Source organism: Dipodomys ordii, unplaced genomic scaffold (assembly GCF_000151885.1).
Source record: "Dipodomys ordii isolate 6190 unplaced genomic scaffold, Dord_2.0 Scaffold44, whole genome shotgun sequence".
Lineage (NCBI taxonomy): Eukaryota > Metazoa > Chordata > Mammalia > Rodentia > Heteromyidae > Dipodomys > Dipodomys ordii.
The window spans coordinates 5,909,158-5,926,740 of NW_012267260.1; the positions used below are offsets into that span (position 1 = coordinate 5,909,158).

A 17,583-nucleotide genomic window follows, 5' to 3' on the forward strand; every position below is an offset into this window, starting at 1 on the left:
GAAGAACTGAGGGACAGCGCCCAGGCCCAGAATTCAGGCCCCATGGCCGACCAAAAAAAAAAAAAAAGAGAGAGGAAAAAAATGACAGATGCAGGAAAACTAAGAATTTCCAAAGAAGGTAGCAGGAACAATAGAAAGGAAGAAATTATTCAAAATATTAGTGGGGATGATGGGGAAAAAGAACCTACTAAGAAAGACAGGAAGAGCCCACTGAGTGGCCTGTTGGAGAGTCCACAATTTTGTTTTCTGTAAAGAACCAGGTAATATTTTAGGTTTTATAGACCACAAGCCTTGACTCTTCATTGTACCACAAAGGAAATTGACTGTTTGAATAAACCTTATTTGAATAAACAGGCAATAATGTGGCTTTCTGACCCCATCTTCCTGGAAGAAGAGGGGAAAATGTCACATCTACAGACATTCCTCATTAACGTTTTGCCCCAGCTAGCCTTCAACTAGGATCCTTCCAATCCCTGCCTCCTAAGTAGCTGAGGTGATGGCCATGAACCAACGCACCCAGCTTTCTACAACCAGAGGCTAAAAACAAATACCATAAAGTAAACTTGGTCACTGCAAACCTTTGGGAAAAGTTGAGTGAGATAAAGAAGTCTGGTAATTATGCTCATATTGCAAGTCTGAGGGTGCAATCATTCTTTTGTAAGCATTACTTGGTCTTAACCAATCAGAACACACCCTTAGAGGGAGGAGGACGGGGATTCTACATCTCGAGAGACCTGCAGAGCCTGGGTCCCCAGTTCCAGGGCCCTTGTTTAACACATAGAAAACATTTTCCATTATGAGTCCTCCATGGAGTATCTCGCCATTGCTAACTCATAAATACCCCAAATGGAAATTTCTCGCTATACAAAGTTGCAGTCTCAAATGATTCTGTTCACTACAGCCGGTCAGTTTTGTCTTTGTAAGGCCAAGTTAGCTTTGGTAGGTGTTGGCCAAAATGTTTCCATTTAGAAAGGACCTCTGAGGTATTTTTTTGTGTTAAATTTGTATTGGGTAGACACAATCATACTTGCTCCAAATCTCCAGGAATATGAACACGAAATTTGATTTTATGTAGTCTTATCATTACGACGATAGAAAACAGAACCTAAAAGAAATACAAAAAGGGAAGAGGAGGAAAAGCGCTAGCAGAAAGATCATTAGCAGTGTTTAAAAAAAAAACTGTGTACTCTCATTTCCAATTTAATGATTGCGTCGTAAAAATTGCTCTCTTTTTACACAAGGCACACGCCATTTCAATTTCACAGGAAAAATAAAAATGGGACTGCACACTGCCTTTGAAAAGCTGACTTTGATCAGATGCCAACTGGGAAAAGGCTGGATTTAAATTTTAAATTGTCTGCCTTCAGAAAGGCATGATAGAGGACATATTTAGGATGTAGCCTCTTAATTTAACATTAAACTTCCTGAAAAATGTTCTCACTGGTTATTGACGGCTCTGTATTCAAAAGGAGGCTTCTCTTCAATCTTGAGGAGTTGGAAAGACAGGTGTTTCTCTCCTCTCTCTCTCTCTCTCTCTCTCTCTCTCTCTCTCTCTCTCTCTCTCTCTCTCTGTCTCTCTCCCTCCCTCTCCCTCCCTCATCCTCTTCCTCTCTCTCTCTCAGCAGAACCCTAACCAGGGATCCAGATTTCAAATGAAATGTATGTAGTGAAGCATTTTGCTATGAAAATGAATGTTGTAAAAAGAAAGACAGACAGACAGACAGACAGACAGACAGAAAGAAAGAAAGAAAGAAAGAAAGAAAGAAAGAAAGAAAGAAAGAAAGAAAGAAAGAAAGAGAAGAAAACCGTGAGATGCTGCCAGAAAAAAGAACATTTCTCTTATATCCCTACAATTCTGAGGATCTTTGTGATGACTGGACAGAGCTCGCTCCTGAGGAGGTGTGGCGTAGAACCAGCTGTTACTTTTATCCTTTTCTTCATCTCCTGGAATGTGTCTGGAATGGCTTCTGGTGTTCAATAGCTAGCTTACTTTGTTTTGCTCTCGTATATCTTTAGAAGCCGTATTTGTGTATGTTTTGAAATGTGGGACACAAATAAGTAATTACAGCCGACAGGAAGTAAGCAGACACTCAGGAAGATGATAGAGAACACTGTAAATAAATCAATTACATGTCTGCCATTATGGTTCCCAATGTGTTTGGGCAAGATGACCAAATATATTGAAAAGCAGATTCCAAAACTGTTCACGTTTTTGACACTGTGTAATTATTTCCTTCCCAATACAGTCTCAATCAGGCCTGGATCCTCTACATTTGTTTACCAAGGGCTTCTTTCCAGGTCTGGCTTGTGTTGCACACCCATAATCTCAGCTACTTGGGAAGCAGAAATAGGAGGATCACAGATTGAGGCCCCACCTGGAAAATAAACTAAAACACAAAGGGCTAGAGACATGGTTCATGAGGTAGAACATCTGCCTGGCAAGTGTGAGGTCCTAAGTTAAAAACTCCACAGTAAAAGCCACAGTTTCAAGTATCCTGATTAGATAGTTCTTTTTATCCATATTATCCTTTTATTTTAATTACTACAATTCTATCAACACCAATCACCTGTGTCGACTCATCATACATCAGTTAGTTGTAGCCTCTGTTGTGTGAAAGATGAGACAACATTAATTAAATCAGCACAAACGTAAAATCACTTTCTGGACCCCAAGCACCCAGACCTCTGTGGCTTTTCCAGCCATGCACTGTGGGTGGGGGTGGGGATCTTCCATTACCTCTACCTGGTCTTGCTGGCTGCCTTCACCTTCTACACTGTTCTTACCTTCTGCATTCAGCACGTGCCTTGTTTAGAGCCCTCCACTTACCCAGCACCCACCTTGGCACCCACCTCCCCCTCCAGCCTCACTCTCCACCCTTTTCTTATCCTCCCACTATCCCCTCGTCCAATCTCTCCACTTACTTCTCCTTTCTCTGGAGTCCATTGTTTATTTTTCTCTGTGTATGTGTATGCATGCGTGCGTGCGCATGTGTGCGCACGCCAATCCTGGGAATTGAACTTGGGACCTGAGCTTTTTTTCACTCACTCAAGGCTAGCACTCTACCACTTGAGCCACAAGTAAACTTGTGGCTTTTTCATGGATTAATTGGAGTCTCACAGATGTTCCTGCCTGGGCTAGCTTCATACAACGATCTTCAGATCTCATCTTTCTGAGTAGCTAGGATGACAGATGTGAGCCACCACACTGGCTCCATTGTTTAATAGTTTTTAATCAGAGTACAGTTTGTGTGAGCTACGTAACGAGTCTGTCATTTGATGGCTTGGCTGCAGTTCTCTACAATGATGCAAAGTCAGTAGAACGCGCACTTGGACTTTTGAATGGTGGCCTTCTCCCTGGCTGGTGGCAGGTGGTATGATCCTCTTTGGAGAGGCTGGGCAGTGATCCACAGCCTCTCATCAGACTATTGATCAGGGAATAAACCCATCCAAATTCTGCTGTGTGGTGAGTTGCTAAGTTGCCGTCTTCGGAGCGCTGGGCATCTCCGATGCATTTTCAACTGTGCTGTCTATGTGTGTGAGACGCAGCATTGAAGACGGGTTTGTGCTTGCCAGGCAGGTCCTCTACCCTGAGAACCGCATTCCTTTTGGCTTCTATTATTTCCCCAATGTGCCTATTAAGGCTGAAAAGTCCCCCCCTCCACAAAAAATTGTAGAAAATTCCCTCTGGGTTCTATTCCATATCAATCTCACTAAACTCCCCAACTCACCAGGAACTCCAAGCCCTCAGCTCTGCCCCTTCTTTCAGACTCCTGTGACGCTATGCCCTCTCTGCTTTTCCTTACAACCTCTCATCACATTCCATCCCACAGGTTTTATTTTATTCTTCAGTTGAATTGAAAGTGCGTAGTGAGTCAAAAATCTTACATTTGTGCTTTGTATTGTAACCATGTGGCTAAACTGCAAGAAGACAAGAATGCTAAGATCTCTGTGAATAGAGGGTCTTACGTTCCGTGCCAAGGCGAAATAATTGCAGGATAAGGAGAGTGGAGGGAATGGGCTGGGAGGAAGCTGTGTTCAACCCAGACACTCAGGGACCACGCATGGAGAACTCTGGAAGGTAAAGTTCAGGAAAACCTCTAGTTCTTCATGCAGGGCACTTGTCTTCTGCAGAGAAAGACACTGAAAATCACGCCGGGGCCTTTGGCTGCCTTCTACAGACCACCAGAACTTGGGGTGGGGTGGTAACCCCTCCTTTCTAGTGAAGAAAAGGGCTGCCACATCAGAGGGCCATGAATACTGTTTGCTGTGTGCATATGCAACACCCCTGCGTTCTAGAGCTCATGAACTCCTTTGAGGATCTGTTGATTGCTATGAGTCTTCTCCAGATGGGAAAAAATAAAAGAACATAAGATACCCAGAAATAGTGGACATTTGTACAGCATCCATGTACTCTGAGCCCTATTCATTAGCCCTGCCCGGTGAGCCCTGGCCCAGGCTGTGACTCCTTCCCCCGCACCCACAGGCCTGCTTCGCAGCTGGCCCCAGACACCGGGTGCAGAAAACACGTTAGCAGTGTTCTGTTTTGACTTTGTTCAAGTACGTTACCCGACATTTCCCAGATCTGGCCTCCTACAAGACCCGTGGGCAGCAGATTTCCTTCTGTGTTTCATCAGGAAAAGTTCGAGGGGCTGTTCCGGACTTACGATGACTGCGTGACGTTCCAGCTCTTTAAGAGCTTCCGGCGTGTCCGGATAAACTTCAGCAACCCTAAATCCGCCGCCCGGGCCAGGATAGAGCTGCACGAAACCCAGTTCCGAGGGAAGAAATTGAAACTCTACTTCGCACAGGTAAGGAGATTCTTCACTCCAGCATTTGTCCCAAGTGTCTTTTCGTTTTCCTTTCTAAAATGTAAATGGAGCCCTTTAGGACATTTGGTTTTGTTGCCAACTGAGAAGTAGACCCAGGTCAGAGGGGCAGCCTGTGGCTCGGAGAGCAGGCCAGGGAGTCCCACCGGCTCTTACCAGGACAGTCAGGCTAGTTCACTGCGGCTTGGGCTCCTCATCTGCAAAACAGAGGCCAAAGTGACCCACGGCCCATGCCATGGCTACAAGGACTAAACAAACTGTTGTGGCTCAAGTGGTAGAGCTGCTGGCCAGTAAGTCCAAGGCCTGAGCTCAAACCCAGGAGGAAAGAAGAAAAGGAAGGAAAGGAAGGAAGGAAGGAAGGAAGGAAGGAAGGAAGGAAGGAAGGAAGGAAGGAAGGGAGGGAGGGAGGAAGGAAGGAAGGAAGGGGCAGGGAGGGAGGAAGGAACGAAGGAAGGAAGGAAGGAGAGAGAGAAAGAGAGCAAGAGAGAGAAATAAAAAAGGAGAGAGAAAGAAAGAAAGGGAGGGAGGGAGGGAGAGAGGGAGGGAGGAAGGAAGGAGAGAGAGAGGAAAAAAAGAGAGAGGGAAGGGGAAAGAAGAAAGAAAGAGAAAGAGAAAGAGGAAGAAAGGAAGGAAGGAAGGAAAGAAGGAAAAAGGAGATTGGGAGGCAAGGAGGGAGGGAGAGAGAAAGAAAAAAGGAAGGAAGGAAGGAAAGGAAAGGCAGAGAGAGAAAGAGAGAGGGAGGAAGGGAGGTAGGGAGAAAGAGACAAAGGAAGAAAGAAGTAACGGAAGACAGAACAAGCAAGGAAGGGTTGGGCTGAAGCTCAGGCTCAGGCTCCACAAGGCATATTTTCCTAAGGCCCCAGGTGATCTTGCATCATGCCCAAGGTCAAACTCCATTTTCTGGAGGACAAGCACATGTGGTGGGTAATACATAGTAATTACTACTAACATCTGGTGCATCTGTCACAAGCTGAAATAAAGCCCCACACCTTAGTCCACCCACCTAGCACATCCAAAGCCATCGTCAATGACGGGCCACATGTGCACTCTGTTTGGAAGGTTCAGGCGCCGGAGGCAGATGGAGACAAACTACATCTGGCACCCCCGCAGCCTGCCAAACAGTTCCTCATCTCCCCACCCTCCTCGCCGCCTGTGGGCTGGCAGCCCATCAGCGACGCCACACCGGTCCTCAACTACGACCTGCTGTACGCCGTGGCCAAGCTGGGTCCAGGTAAGCGCTTGGCCCGCTAAAGAAAAGCCTAATCAAGCATGTGTCAGCAACCCAGAAAAGCCTCTGCTGCAAGCGCGGGCTGGTGCTCACATCTGCATTTCCCATGGGTTTGTTGCTGTTCTGCTCTGCGTGGACAGCTGCGTGGACGGAGGACCAATGCAGTGGGAACGCCCCACCGCAGGGAGCTCAGGCCTCAGGCTGCGGCACGCAGGGTAGATGTCTCTGATCTGGACGTGTTACCTAGTTCTGAGATTCTTCTGCACAGCATGACGAAGCTGCTTGCTCAAAACTGGCAAAATGGGTTCTGGCGGCTGCCAGGAGGCTCCTATGCTGCCAGATACCTAGTCTTATCATTGCCACAGGTATTCATTCTACACCCAGGAATCCTCTGCCGCAAGACACTCTGCTTGCCAGAGAGAACTGTCTTTTCTTGTTGTGGGGCAGGGGGTGGGAGGAGGGTGGCTTCTCCCAAGTTATACAGTTCATTTCCAACATGGTGTTCTGTGAGTATTGCTGTGGCATTGCTCACCGGTTCGCCCTTTGTCCTTTGTCTCAGCACTTTGTTGTTCCCCTTCCCTTCCCTAATTCAGATAAACGTATATACAAGACACAGGGTACCAAAATCAAATACAGTGACAACAGGGGATAAACGTAGGGGGAAAAAAGAAAGAAAAAAGAAATCACATAGTACATTAAAAACAACAACTAAGAAAAACCTCTTGTTTCCATATCTTGGAATTCATTTTGCTTAGCATCATCTTAAATGCTCATATGTACATAGTTATTGAGATATTGTGATCCTCTTCTAGACATATACTAATTATTACAAATGAGGGAAACAACCGTAGAGCCTATGTTTCTTTGGATCTGGCTTACTTCACTTAATATGTTTTTTTTCCAAGTCTTTTAGTTCACACACACACACACACACACACACACACACAGAGAGAGAGTCAGTTGCATTAAAGAATCTAACTTTAGAAGAGTATTGGTTGCAATCCCTTGCTTCTGGTGTTGGCCTTTGAAGCTCTGAGTCACTCATTTTCATTGCAGTCTAGTATTGCATTTTATGAACACAGCACCTCACTTTATGAACCCACAGTGTTGTTGCTAAGTGTTTAGATCATTTCTGGGAATTTGTTCTTGCAGTCAGGTCAGCCTATTCCTGTGTATTGGGATGTGCAAAGTACAGCTCATGTGTACTTTGTGGTGGGCAACAGTGAGCTACCACGGTCCTTTGGTTTTCCAGGAGGTTTTAGTGTGTGTCCTTGGAGTAGCTGCAGCTTGAATGTCTTTTCTGAGACATCTTTCTCTCCGTTCCTTGCCAGCCATTGGAGACTGTTTCCCTTTCCAGCCCCACTCCCATGCTGATAACTAATGTGCATCTATTTAATAACTGAGCTGAAACTGTCACCTAGGGTGTACTGGACACTGCCATAGGCCATGTCTGTTACTGAAACAACCAAGACAGAGTTGCTTATAAAGGAGAGATGTTTGTTTGGGCTGATGTTTCTGGAAGCTAGGAAATCCAGGAACATGGTGCCAGATAGTTCAGGAGGGATGCCCCTGCTTTCCAACAGCTGAGAGAGAGAGAAAGAGAGAGAGAGCTTGCTCACATGAGAAAGATAAGAATCATCCATCATTGCTCTACCTTACCCACCTCCCAACATGGTGAGAGCCTGAACTTTTGAAGGACACCCTCAAACCGTAGCAGAGGCACAAGGATGGAGCAGGGCTGTACCCCAGAACCCACCCCCATCCCTGTCCCCAAGAACTAGAACTTGGTCTCTTCCTGCCTCTGTGCACGGATTGGAGATGTATGTCTTACTCATTTTTGAGGGTTCCATACTTGAAAGCACATTGGACAGAGTAGGCACACAGTAAGCAGGGAAGAATGATGGAATGCAGACATGAGGGGGAAGGTTCTCGATTACCGTGCTGGGAGGCAGCGGCTTTACTAACAGATTAAATATTAAAATCCACTTCTCCAGAAGAAATCCAAGGTGTAGTGAAAAGAATAGTGTCTTACAGTGTCTTGTTGCTCCACATTGGCTCTCCCTTCCTTGCCCTCAAAACACACCCACTGCTTCATGGATCCTCCCCTCTCCTCTAACATTGAAAAGCCAATGGAATGGGCAGGCCAGAATCTGCTACCTTTGCTTTGATTAAGGGTCTTTTACTCTCTCTAAAACAAAACAAATGAGCAGAAAGCATGAAGGCTTTATGAATATCCTGGGGGAATTTGTAGAAGCCTGATATTCACTTGTGACCTGGACAAAGGAAGATGAGTTCTGGCCTGGAAATGGAGAATGAATTGAATCATTATTAGCAATTAATTTAAAATATTAATTATTCCTCATTCCCAAAGCAATGGAGTACTATGTTCTTTTTTTATGTAAAAAAGAGGAAAAAATAAAAACCCCACCATAGCAAAACAGCTTATCTATACCAATCAGAAAAAATAACAAGGCCAAATAAAGACATATGCCCTTCTGCAGCTCAGTACATCAGAGGCAGACAAGGCTGCCTGCCTTTGTTCTGAGCTCTGGAATGGCTGTGAAAGGTTATGTCATTGTTGCTCAGATACCCATAGGGACCAATATGAAAATGCCATTGTCTATTCTCTTTTTCCTCCTGCTATTTTTAGCTCTTGTTAGGGAGATCAATTTCTGTTAACTGCAGAGAAGGGTTTAAAATGGTGCTTGAGATTCAAGTTGCGTAGGTCTGCTATATTTAGAATTTTATCCTTCCTCCAATTCTGCTGTATCAAAACATGTGGTAGTAAAGCAACATTGCAAGGGTTCTTCTTGATACATACTGTTTTCCTCCAAATGCAAACAAATGTGTATTTTACTAATTGACACAACTCAGGAGGAAAAAAACAGCTTCTATTCCAGGCTGTGATTCAGAGATTGAGAAAACTCGGTTGTTAAAATATAGATGAGCGCCTATATTTTTGGTGCATGTACGATGAATATTACATTAAGTCTCAGGTCTTGTTCAGCAATGGCTATATTCTGACCAGAGACATGAAAGGCAGACACTGCAGCTAGTACCTGTCCCTATGCATACTTCACCCTGCAAGGGCCCTGGGCCTGTGACCCTGGGCAGCATCCTCTGGCTCACGTGTCCTTTCTAAGATTCTCCCCTGGGAAGTTTCTAAAGGGCCCTTTTTCTTCTCAGTGTATGTTCTTCAATCACTACTGAGTGGCAAGATAAAAATACTTGCTTCCCTGATTTCACAGGTAAGATGAGCATATTATAGAATAATTGAAAAGATTCCTTGGGAAAAGATCAATCACAGAATTTTTTTTTACCATCCCCAAATCAGTACTTTAAACCACTGTGATACTTTTCTTTCACTTTTTCCTTTATGGGTGTATGCATGTGTTTGTGTGTGGATGCAAGTGTATATAACATGTTCCCATAGAGAGAGAGAAGAAGAAGAGAAAGAGGGAAGGAGGGAGAGAGAGAGGAAAGGAGAGAGGAAAGAAGAGGAAGGAAGGAAGAAAGAAAGAAAGAAAGAAAGAAAGAAAGAAAGAAAGAAAAGAAGGGAGGGAGGAAGGAAGGAAAGAAGGAAGGAAGGAAGAAAAGAAGGAAGGAGAGGAAGGGAGGGGAGGAAGGCAGGAAGGAAGGAAGGAAGGAGAGGGAGGGAGGGGGGAGGAAGGCAGGAAGGAAGGAAGGAAGGAAGGAAGGAAGGAAGGAAGGAAGGAAGGCGGGCCCTATGGCTCCTGTAGTCTTCCTCATAGGCTCTTTGTCCCAACCATTAATTCATGTCGTCAATCACTGAATCTCATAAAGAACTTTAGGTCCTATATGTCTTGGAGGCAGTGAAGATAAATGGCCACCCTAATACAGTATCAGAAACCTCCAGAAAGCACAGATTCCCGTTTGTTGAAATAAATCTCCCCTCATAGCAAATCTGCCGAGCATTCTTCCTCTCCCCCTTGCCTTCTTCCTTTCCACCTTCCCACTCTGTCAGTATCGCATGAGATATCTTTCTTTGCTCCTTTTGGATGTAGATCGGGGCTTGGGATAAGGAAGGAGAATTCTGGGTACTTGTGTCAGCACAAAGTCCCTCCCCCACCACCTGAACTTCTCACCTGAATGTGAGGGGCAGTATATTGGGGATGCCATGTTAGCCAGCCCTGAAGAGAATGCTCTGCTTTTCTCTAGGTTCTACCACAATCAAAAAAATATGAGTCCATGAAAGGGAAGGGGTCAGAGAGGAAACCTTCACAGAAGACTTGATTCCTTGGACTCTTTCTTTTGATCTTGAATCCATTATATTATGCTTTAGAAAACCAGGTTTGTTCTGCTCTGATGAATGTTATAAAGAGACAGTGACCAACTAGCTGTGATTTTCAAAGTTTCCAGTAAATCCTTCTACCCCAGATTATCTTTTGTTTCATGAAGCTCCGTCAGGGAGACAGGGTTTTCTCTTGCCTGAGGATGATGATTACAAATCAAGATTCAAGATCCATCTTTAATTGGCTGCCTGCTCTTGAACAAGTACCTCAGGTTCCTGAACAGTGAAATTAAAAGACCAGCATCACATGAGATAACCCATGTAAAGCTATTTGTCCAGCTCTGTATGGTGCCTACGTATTATCATCTTGTCTTCAAGTTGTACCTTAGGCTCCCATGGTGCCTATGGTAAACTCAGGTTCAGTGTTTCTCAAAAAGAATGCCGCTCTCTTTGGGGACTGGTTTTTGTACACTTCACAGGACATTGCGCATCCCTGAGCCTCCTACTCAATGCCCCATCACAGTCCTCGTGGCCCAACAACAAAATCCCTTTTGCAGACTACACTGGAAACGTGGCGTTTGTTTGAGAACCAAGCCAACGACCCTTGCTTGATGGAGACAAATAGTGGTTGGGACCCAGAGGTCCTGACCATCAGAGGTGTGGGAGGAATGCCAGGACTCGGGGAAGTAGCATCCACCTCAGCTCGTCCCTCCTGCTCCCTTCACTCACAAAAAGCAAGATTGCCAAGGCCCACCTTGAAAATGCCGTGAAGTAGCATGTCTGGGAGGAGCGGGTGGTTCCGCCCTGGGAAATTCCCCCATATTATTGACTAGAACTCAGTCCTTAGGTGGAAGAACACTTTTAGCCCCAGAGTAACAGGACTGAGACATTCAAACCACAAATGCAGGCCAGTGGCCAGGACACTGTTCAGCTTCCTGCTTCCTACTTCCTGCTTCCTGCTTCCTACTTCCTGCTTCCCAATGACTACTCCCTACTTCCTTCTTCTTACTTTCTGCTCCTGGCTTTCTAATTCCTACTTCCGGTTTCCTAATTCCTTCTTCCTGCTACTGGCCTGTGTTTCTCCTCCAGTTCTCTGGATGCTAGGTCCGTGCCAGGCAGAGCTAGGTGTTGTTGATACCAGAGCAGCATGTACCCTGGCCCTTACAGACTTTCCTTACCTTACTAAATTCAAACCCCCATTCTGTTTTCGCCATCAGGAAAGCATGCACGGTGAGACCCCCACAGATGGAAAGCCATTGTAATGCCACTACTCATTAAGACTCATAACTACTTCCTGGTTCATCCTGGGGAAGATTATTTATGATGAAAACAATTACGGTCAGCAGGAGTGATGCTTTTTAAACCTAGACTCTCCATTTATCTGAAGTGATTCTAATACTGGAGTTCATGTTCAACCCAAATAAACATCAAGCACTTAGCACACAAACATTCCTGGTTCTGTGTCCAAATGCTATTAGAAATGTTCTTAGCATGTGCTTTGATAGGCCATCATCCCTCCTTAAAATTCACTAAAGACTGGTTAGCTCTGGTGGCTCACAGGTATAACCCTAGCCACTCGGGAGGCTGAGATCTATGGATCTCAATTTGAAGCTAGGCAAGGCAGAAAAAAAAATCTGTGAGACAATTATATCCAATTAACCACCAAAAATCTGGAAGTAGAGCATGGCTCAAGTGATAGAGTACCATCCTTGAGTGAAAAAGCCAAGTGAAAGGGAGAGGTCCTGAGTTCAAGTCCCAATGTCAGCACAAACACAATTCACATAGACTGGTAACTGACACCAGCTGTTTCCCTTTGAGTTCAGACCTAACTGAGAGTTATATAAGCAGACAGATGAGAGTTTCTCCATAATTACCAGCTCTATTTCTGACTAAAGCCTATGGTGGACCTTGTGGTTTTGTAGAGCAACAACCAAGACTTCCTACAGCTGAAATGCAGAGTTGCGTGGGCACACTCACCCTGTGATAGAGGTAGAAAACCTCAGGCTGCAGCTCACCGCAAGGGCTTTTACAACAGGCTTAGCACAGGGTCCAGAGCAGAGCACAGATTCTTGAAGGCAGGCAGGGCTCAAAGATGAAAGAGAGCAAACGAAGCATTTCTAGTTCTCTCCAGCATCATCCATCAGCCTCCACTGCAAGGTAGAAATGGCTGGCTCAGGTAGACCTGTCACATGAAAGGTCTACAGAAGTAACCACCCTATCACAGTGCTTGGGCAGTGAAACCATGCCTGAAGGCGTTCAAATGTGACTACAGTGGCTTTTGAACATAATTTTGGACAATGCAAGACTTACCAGTAGCCACATAACAAACTGACTCCCCAAATGGAGGGTCTAAACAGTGATCTCCACCACCTGAGCCATGCTCAACTTCCAGATTTTTGGTGGTTAATTGGATATAACTGTCTCACGGATTCTTTTCTGCATCAGCTAGCTTCAAATTGAGATCCATAGATCTCAGCCTCCCGAGTGGCTAGGGTTATAGCTGTGAGCCACCAGAGCTAGCCAGTCTTTAGTGAATTTTAAGGAGGGATGATGGCCATCGATCCAGAGTTCCTGAAGGAAAGGCAGAATCGCAGAGCCCAGAGAGGCTGTGGCACCCAGAGTGCCTTGCTGTGTTCCATGACCCAAGATGAGTGAGTGCTGGGGGTGAGGAGCCGAAAGAACCACCTGAACTCCTCCTCCTCCCTTTCTGCAACCCCAGGGGCCTCCTTCCACCATCCTGTACCTGCTCTGGAGGAAGGAACGGGCACATAGTGTCTGGGCTCATGCCTTTGTGGGACCACAGCCCCTTGTCCTCATACAAAACCCTGAGACACTGACATCCAGACACAGAAACACGGGGAGACATGCAATGGATACTAAGAACGTGTGCAGATTCCATCGGTGGGTACTAAGTATATATCAGATCCCATCGGTGGGTACTAAGTACATGTCAGATTCCATCGGTGGGTACTAAGTACATGTCAGATTCCATCGGTAGGTACTAAGTACACATCAGATTCCATCGGTAGGTACTAAGTACACATCAGATTCCATCAGTGGGTACTAAGTACAATTCCATCAGTGGGTACTAAGTACATGTCAGATTCCATCGGTGGGTACTAAGTACACATCAGATTCCATCGGTAGGTACTAAGTACACATCAGATTCCATCAGTGGGTACTAAGTACACGTCAGATTCCATCGGTGGGTACTAAGTACACATCAGATTCCATCGGTAGGTACTAAGTACACATCAGATTCCATCAGTGGGTACTAAGTACATGTCAGATTCCATCGGTGGGTACTAAGTACACATCAGATTCCATCAGTGGGTACTAAGTACACATCAGATTCCATCGGTAGGTACTAACTACACATCAGATTCCATTGGTGGGTACTAAGTACATATCAGATTCCATCAGTGGGTACTAAGTACACATCAGATTCCATCGGTAGGTACTAACTACACATCAGATTCCATTGGTGGGTACTAAGTACATATCAGATTCCATCAGTGGGTACTAAGTACATGTCAAATTCCATTGGTAGGTACTAAGTATATGTCAGATTCCATCTGTGGGTACTAAGTCCACGTCAGATTCCATCTGTGGGAACTAAGTACAGGTCAGATTCCAGCTGTGGGTATTAAGTACATGTCAGATTCCATCTGTGGGTACTAAGTACATGTCAGATTCCATTGGTGAGTACTGAGTACATGTCAGATTCCATCAGTGGGTACTAAGTACAAGTGTAGTTCTTTTGGGGTCAGAACTTGCAGAGCTGCATCCTCTGCTGGTAGTTTCTGTCTTGCATAAACACCCTCAGCAAATTGACAGATGTCTGAGAGCACGGAGGCTTTGTGCACAGGCTGTTTGCCTGTGTGTTCCTCTCCTTAGCAATGGCAGATGTGGTAGTTCTGCCTTTAGAGGTTGATAGCTAGGTTGGCTTACATTGGTTCTAAATTCTGCAGCGAGGATGGAACCCATATAACCAGGCACTTGGGTGGTACTGACTCGCACAATGCAACTGCACATCTTTGTGGAATGGTGACTTAAGTTTCAAGTGAGTGCTGGCTCTTAATTCCTGTGGTCCAAGTCATGTGAGTGACTCAGACAAGCACCTTCCTGGTCCCCCTCCCAGATCTCTTACATCTGTCACATTTGTATATATTTGCATATCACCCAACATGTGTACATATGAGTTTGTAAGCTAAATCTAGCATCCACATAGAAAGGTACCATGCATCCTTTGTGTCTCTGGGGCTGACTTAATGCTCCTCATAGGGTTTGACTATATGAATTTGTTCAAGGGCTATTATAACAACATACCACAAACGGAGGGGCTGTGACAACACAAAACGTGTTGACTCACAGTTCTGGAGGTTCAAAGTCCAAGATCAAAGCATACCCAGGGCCATGGTCACTGGAAGATGCTAGGAGAAGATGCTTCAGAGCTCTGTCCCGGCCTCTGGTTGTTCTTAGGCCTCCTGTAGCGTAATTCCAGCTTTCACATGGCATTTGGGGCATGGAGGGGTGTGTGTGTGTGTGTGTGTGTGTGTGTGTGTGCACGTGCGTGCGCGTGCATGCATGTGCGTGTGCACGTGTGCACACGCGCTTGTGCCAGCACATACTCACAAACTTCCTCCTTCTTCTTATGTCACAAGTCATATCAAAGTTGGGCTTCACCTTAAAGCCCTTGTCTCAGCATGAGGTCTGTCAAGACCCTCTTTCCAAATGAAGTCCCCTTCACAGGTGCTAGAGGTCAGGAGCAGTGTCTTATAAGGGGATGCAAGTCAAACCACCACAATGGCTGATCCTGACCTTCGCATCTTCCCCAGTATCACTTAGCATCGTCAGTGTTCCTCAGTCTCCAGTTCATAGAGACTTTGTGAGACCTTCATGCTCATTGTCCTGCTTGCCCACGTGTGCCCTCAGAGTCGCTGAGAGGGACAATGCTGGCTCTAGCCATCAGCAGAGGCACCTGCCACTGAGGAGAGCAGATACTATCCCTAGACGGGTTAGCGTCTCATCAGGATCCCAGAAAGAGCGCAAGATCGAGGGAACTTTCTGGCAGAAATGAAACAATGCCAAGTAAAAGTTCTAATTTGGTAGGTACAAGACAATCCCCATCATCATTAGAACACAGCAGTAACTGGGTTGATGAATCAAAAAGGAACAGGGGCAGATCATGTTGGGAAAGACAGGGGCACAGCCAGACAGAGTCTTACGTAAGTACAAGAAATTTACAAGAAAGTTGGACTTGGTCTGTGAGACCTGGGAGGTACTGCCCAGAAGTGATCGGGAAGACAGTGATTTTTAGAAGATTTCTCAATTGGTTCATGAAGGATGAATAGTGAAGGAGGAAATGCTGGAGGAAGAGTAAGATGCTAATGGTTAGTGTGAAGTTATAAGGTTGCAGACAGAATTCTCACCAGGCAGTCTTTCAGAGTGATTGCTCCTCACCATGTTGGCACCACCATCTTTTCTCTACCATTCCACCTTAGTGCTTACCATATTACATTGTGCTCATTTCTGTTTCCATGTGCCTGCACAAAAAGCACAAAGATCTGTATTGCCTTTACAACCTGAGACTATGAGAGATGCTCCACACACACCTGAAATAAGAGACAGGAAGTTGTCTTGAGCTGCAAAGTGAGCCAGTTAAGCATAAATGTCTTACCTAGCTCCACTGGCTCATTCCTGTCATCCTAGCTACTCAAGGAGCTGAGAACTGAGGATCACAGTTCAAAGAGAGCCCAGGCAGGAAAGTCCATGAGACTCTTATTTCCAATTAAATACCAAAAAGCCAAAAGTGGAGCTGTGGCTCAAGTGGTAGAGTGCTATCTTTGAGTAACGAAGCTCAGGAACAATGCCTAAGCCCTGAGTTCAAGTCCTAGGATCAGCCAAAAAAAAACAAGAAAGAAAGAAAGGAAAGGAAGGAAAGAAAGAAAAGAAAAGAAAGAAAGGAACGGAAGGAAAGAAAGAAAAGAAAAAGAAAGAAAAGAAAGAAAGAAACCTAGTTCAATCAACTCAAAACCATTACATTTCCTGGAAAGGTATGCCCTCCCATTCTGGGCAGCTGTGGCAGTAAGAATGGGACAGGAGGGAAACTTAGAGATGATCTCATCCAAAAGAAGAAGCAGATGACTGGCTCGCGGTCACCCTGCATGTAGCAGCAAGGTTGGAAATGGAAGAGAGACTAATCATATTAACTGCTTCGTGTTGGTCAGCTTTCCATCACTGTGACAAAATACCTGCTCTAACTACCTGAAAAATAGGTTCATTTGGCTCACCACTTCACAGGATTCAGGGCCTGACGTCTTGCTTACTTCAGAGCAGTGGGGAAGCCAAAACAGTGAGCCAGCCAGGCAAGGGCAGCAGTCCTGACATCTCCCCAATGTCCTAACTACCTCCCACTAGGCCCCGCCTCTTAATGGTAAGGCCACCTCCCCACAGAGCCAAAGGATGAGGACCAGCCCTTTAATAGGCCCTTGGAGGACATTTAATATTTAAACTATCACACTGCCAGACACACAGTTTTGTGACATGGAGTGGAGGTGTCCTCATTTACAAATGAGCACTTGAAGGTAACTAGGGTTGGTGACTGGCTGGGGGGAAGTTGGCTGGTGGTAGAAGTCAGCTACAAGGACAAATGGATTTCAGTCCGTTTTGTATACCCCACCTCATCCCCATAATGGGATCCCTGGTTTGGGGGGAGGGGCACTACAGTGTTCCCCTTACTTCCTAAGCACACCCTGCCTGCCGGAGACCACATTGAACTCTCTCCCTCTTTCTCACGCTCACGTTCCTTGGTTTTCAGGAGAGAAATACGAGCTGCACGCAGGGACGGAATCCACGCCCAGCGTGGTCGTGCACGTGTGTGACAGTGACATGGAGGAGGAAGAGGACCCAAAGACTTCTCCAAAGCCCAAAATCATCCAGACCCGGCGTCCCGGCCTGCCACCCTCTGTCTCCAACTGAGCGCACTGCTCCAGCGCAACAATAATCTCTGTCTCCTCTTTATCATGTCTTTCTTTCCCTTGTTGTTTGTTTGTTGGAAAAAAAAGAATGAATTGCCTTTAAATCCCTGGGTGTTTGGTTGTTTGAGATTCCTTCCTTGTAATCAAGCCTCTAGGACAAAAGGGCTCGGAAAAAGGTAATGTCATATCGTACCACCCATCAACGTATCGACCGTTATTTAGAAGATTTTAGAAAAAGAGAAGTAGTATTTTCTTATTAAATAATCATCACAGCCTAGTATCTTTGTTCTTGCCTGT

General features: G+C 45.5%; 1 protein-coding gene across 1 annotated transcript in view; it reads left to right on the forward strand.

Annotated features, from left to right (window-relative positions):
• Positions 1–17,372, forward strand: part of Rcan2 (regulator of calcineurin 2) — a 130,615-nt gene extending 113,243 nt beyond the window's left edge. Inside the window, exons 2-4 of the mRNA XM_013019053.1 lie at positions 4,635–4,808; positions 5,886–6,057; positions 17,127–17,372. Coding sequence (XP_012874507.1) covers positions 4,635–4,808; positions 5,886–6,057; positions 17,127–17,287 — 507 coding nt within the window. The 3' untranslated portion in view covers positions 17,288–17,372. The remainder of the gene's footprint in view (positions 1–4,634; positions 4,809–5,885; positions 6,058–17,126) is intronic.
• Positions 17,373–17,583: the final 211 nt, after the last annotated feature.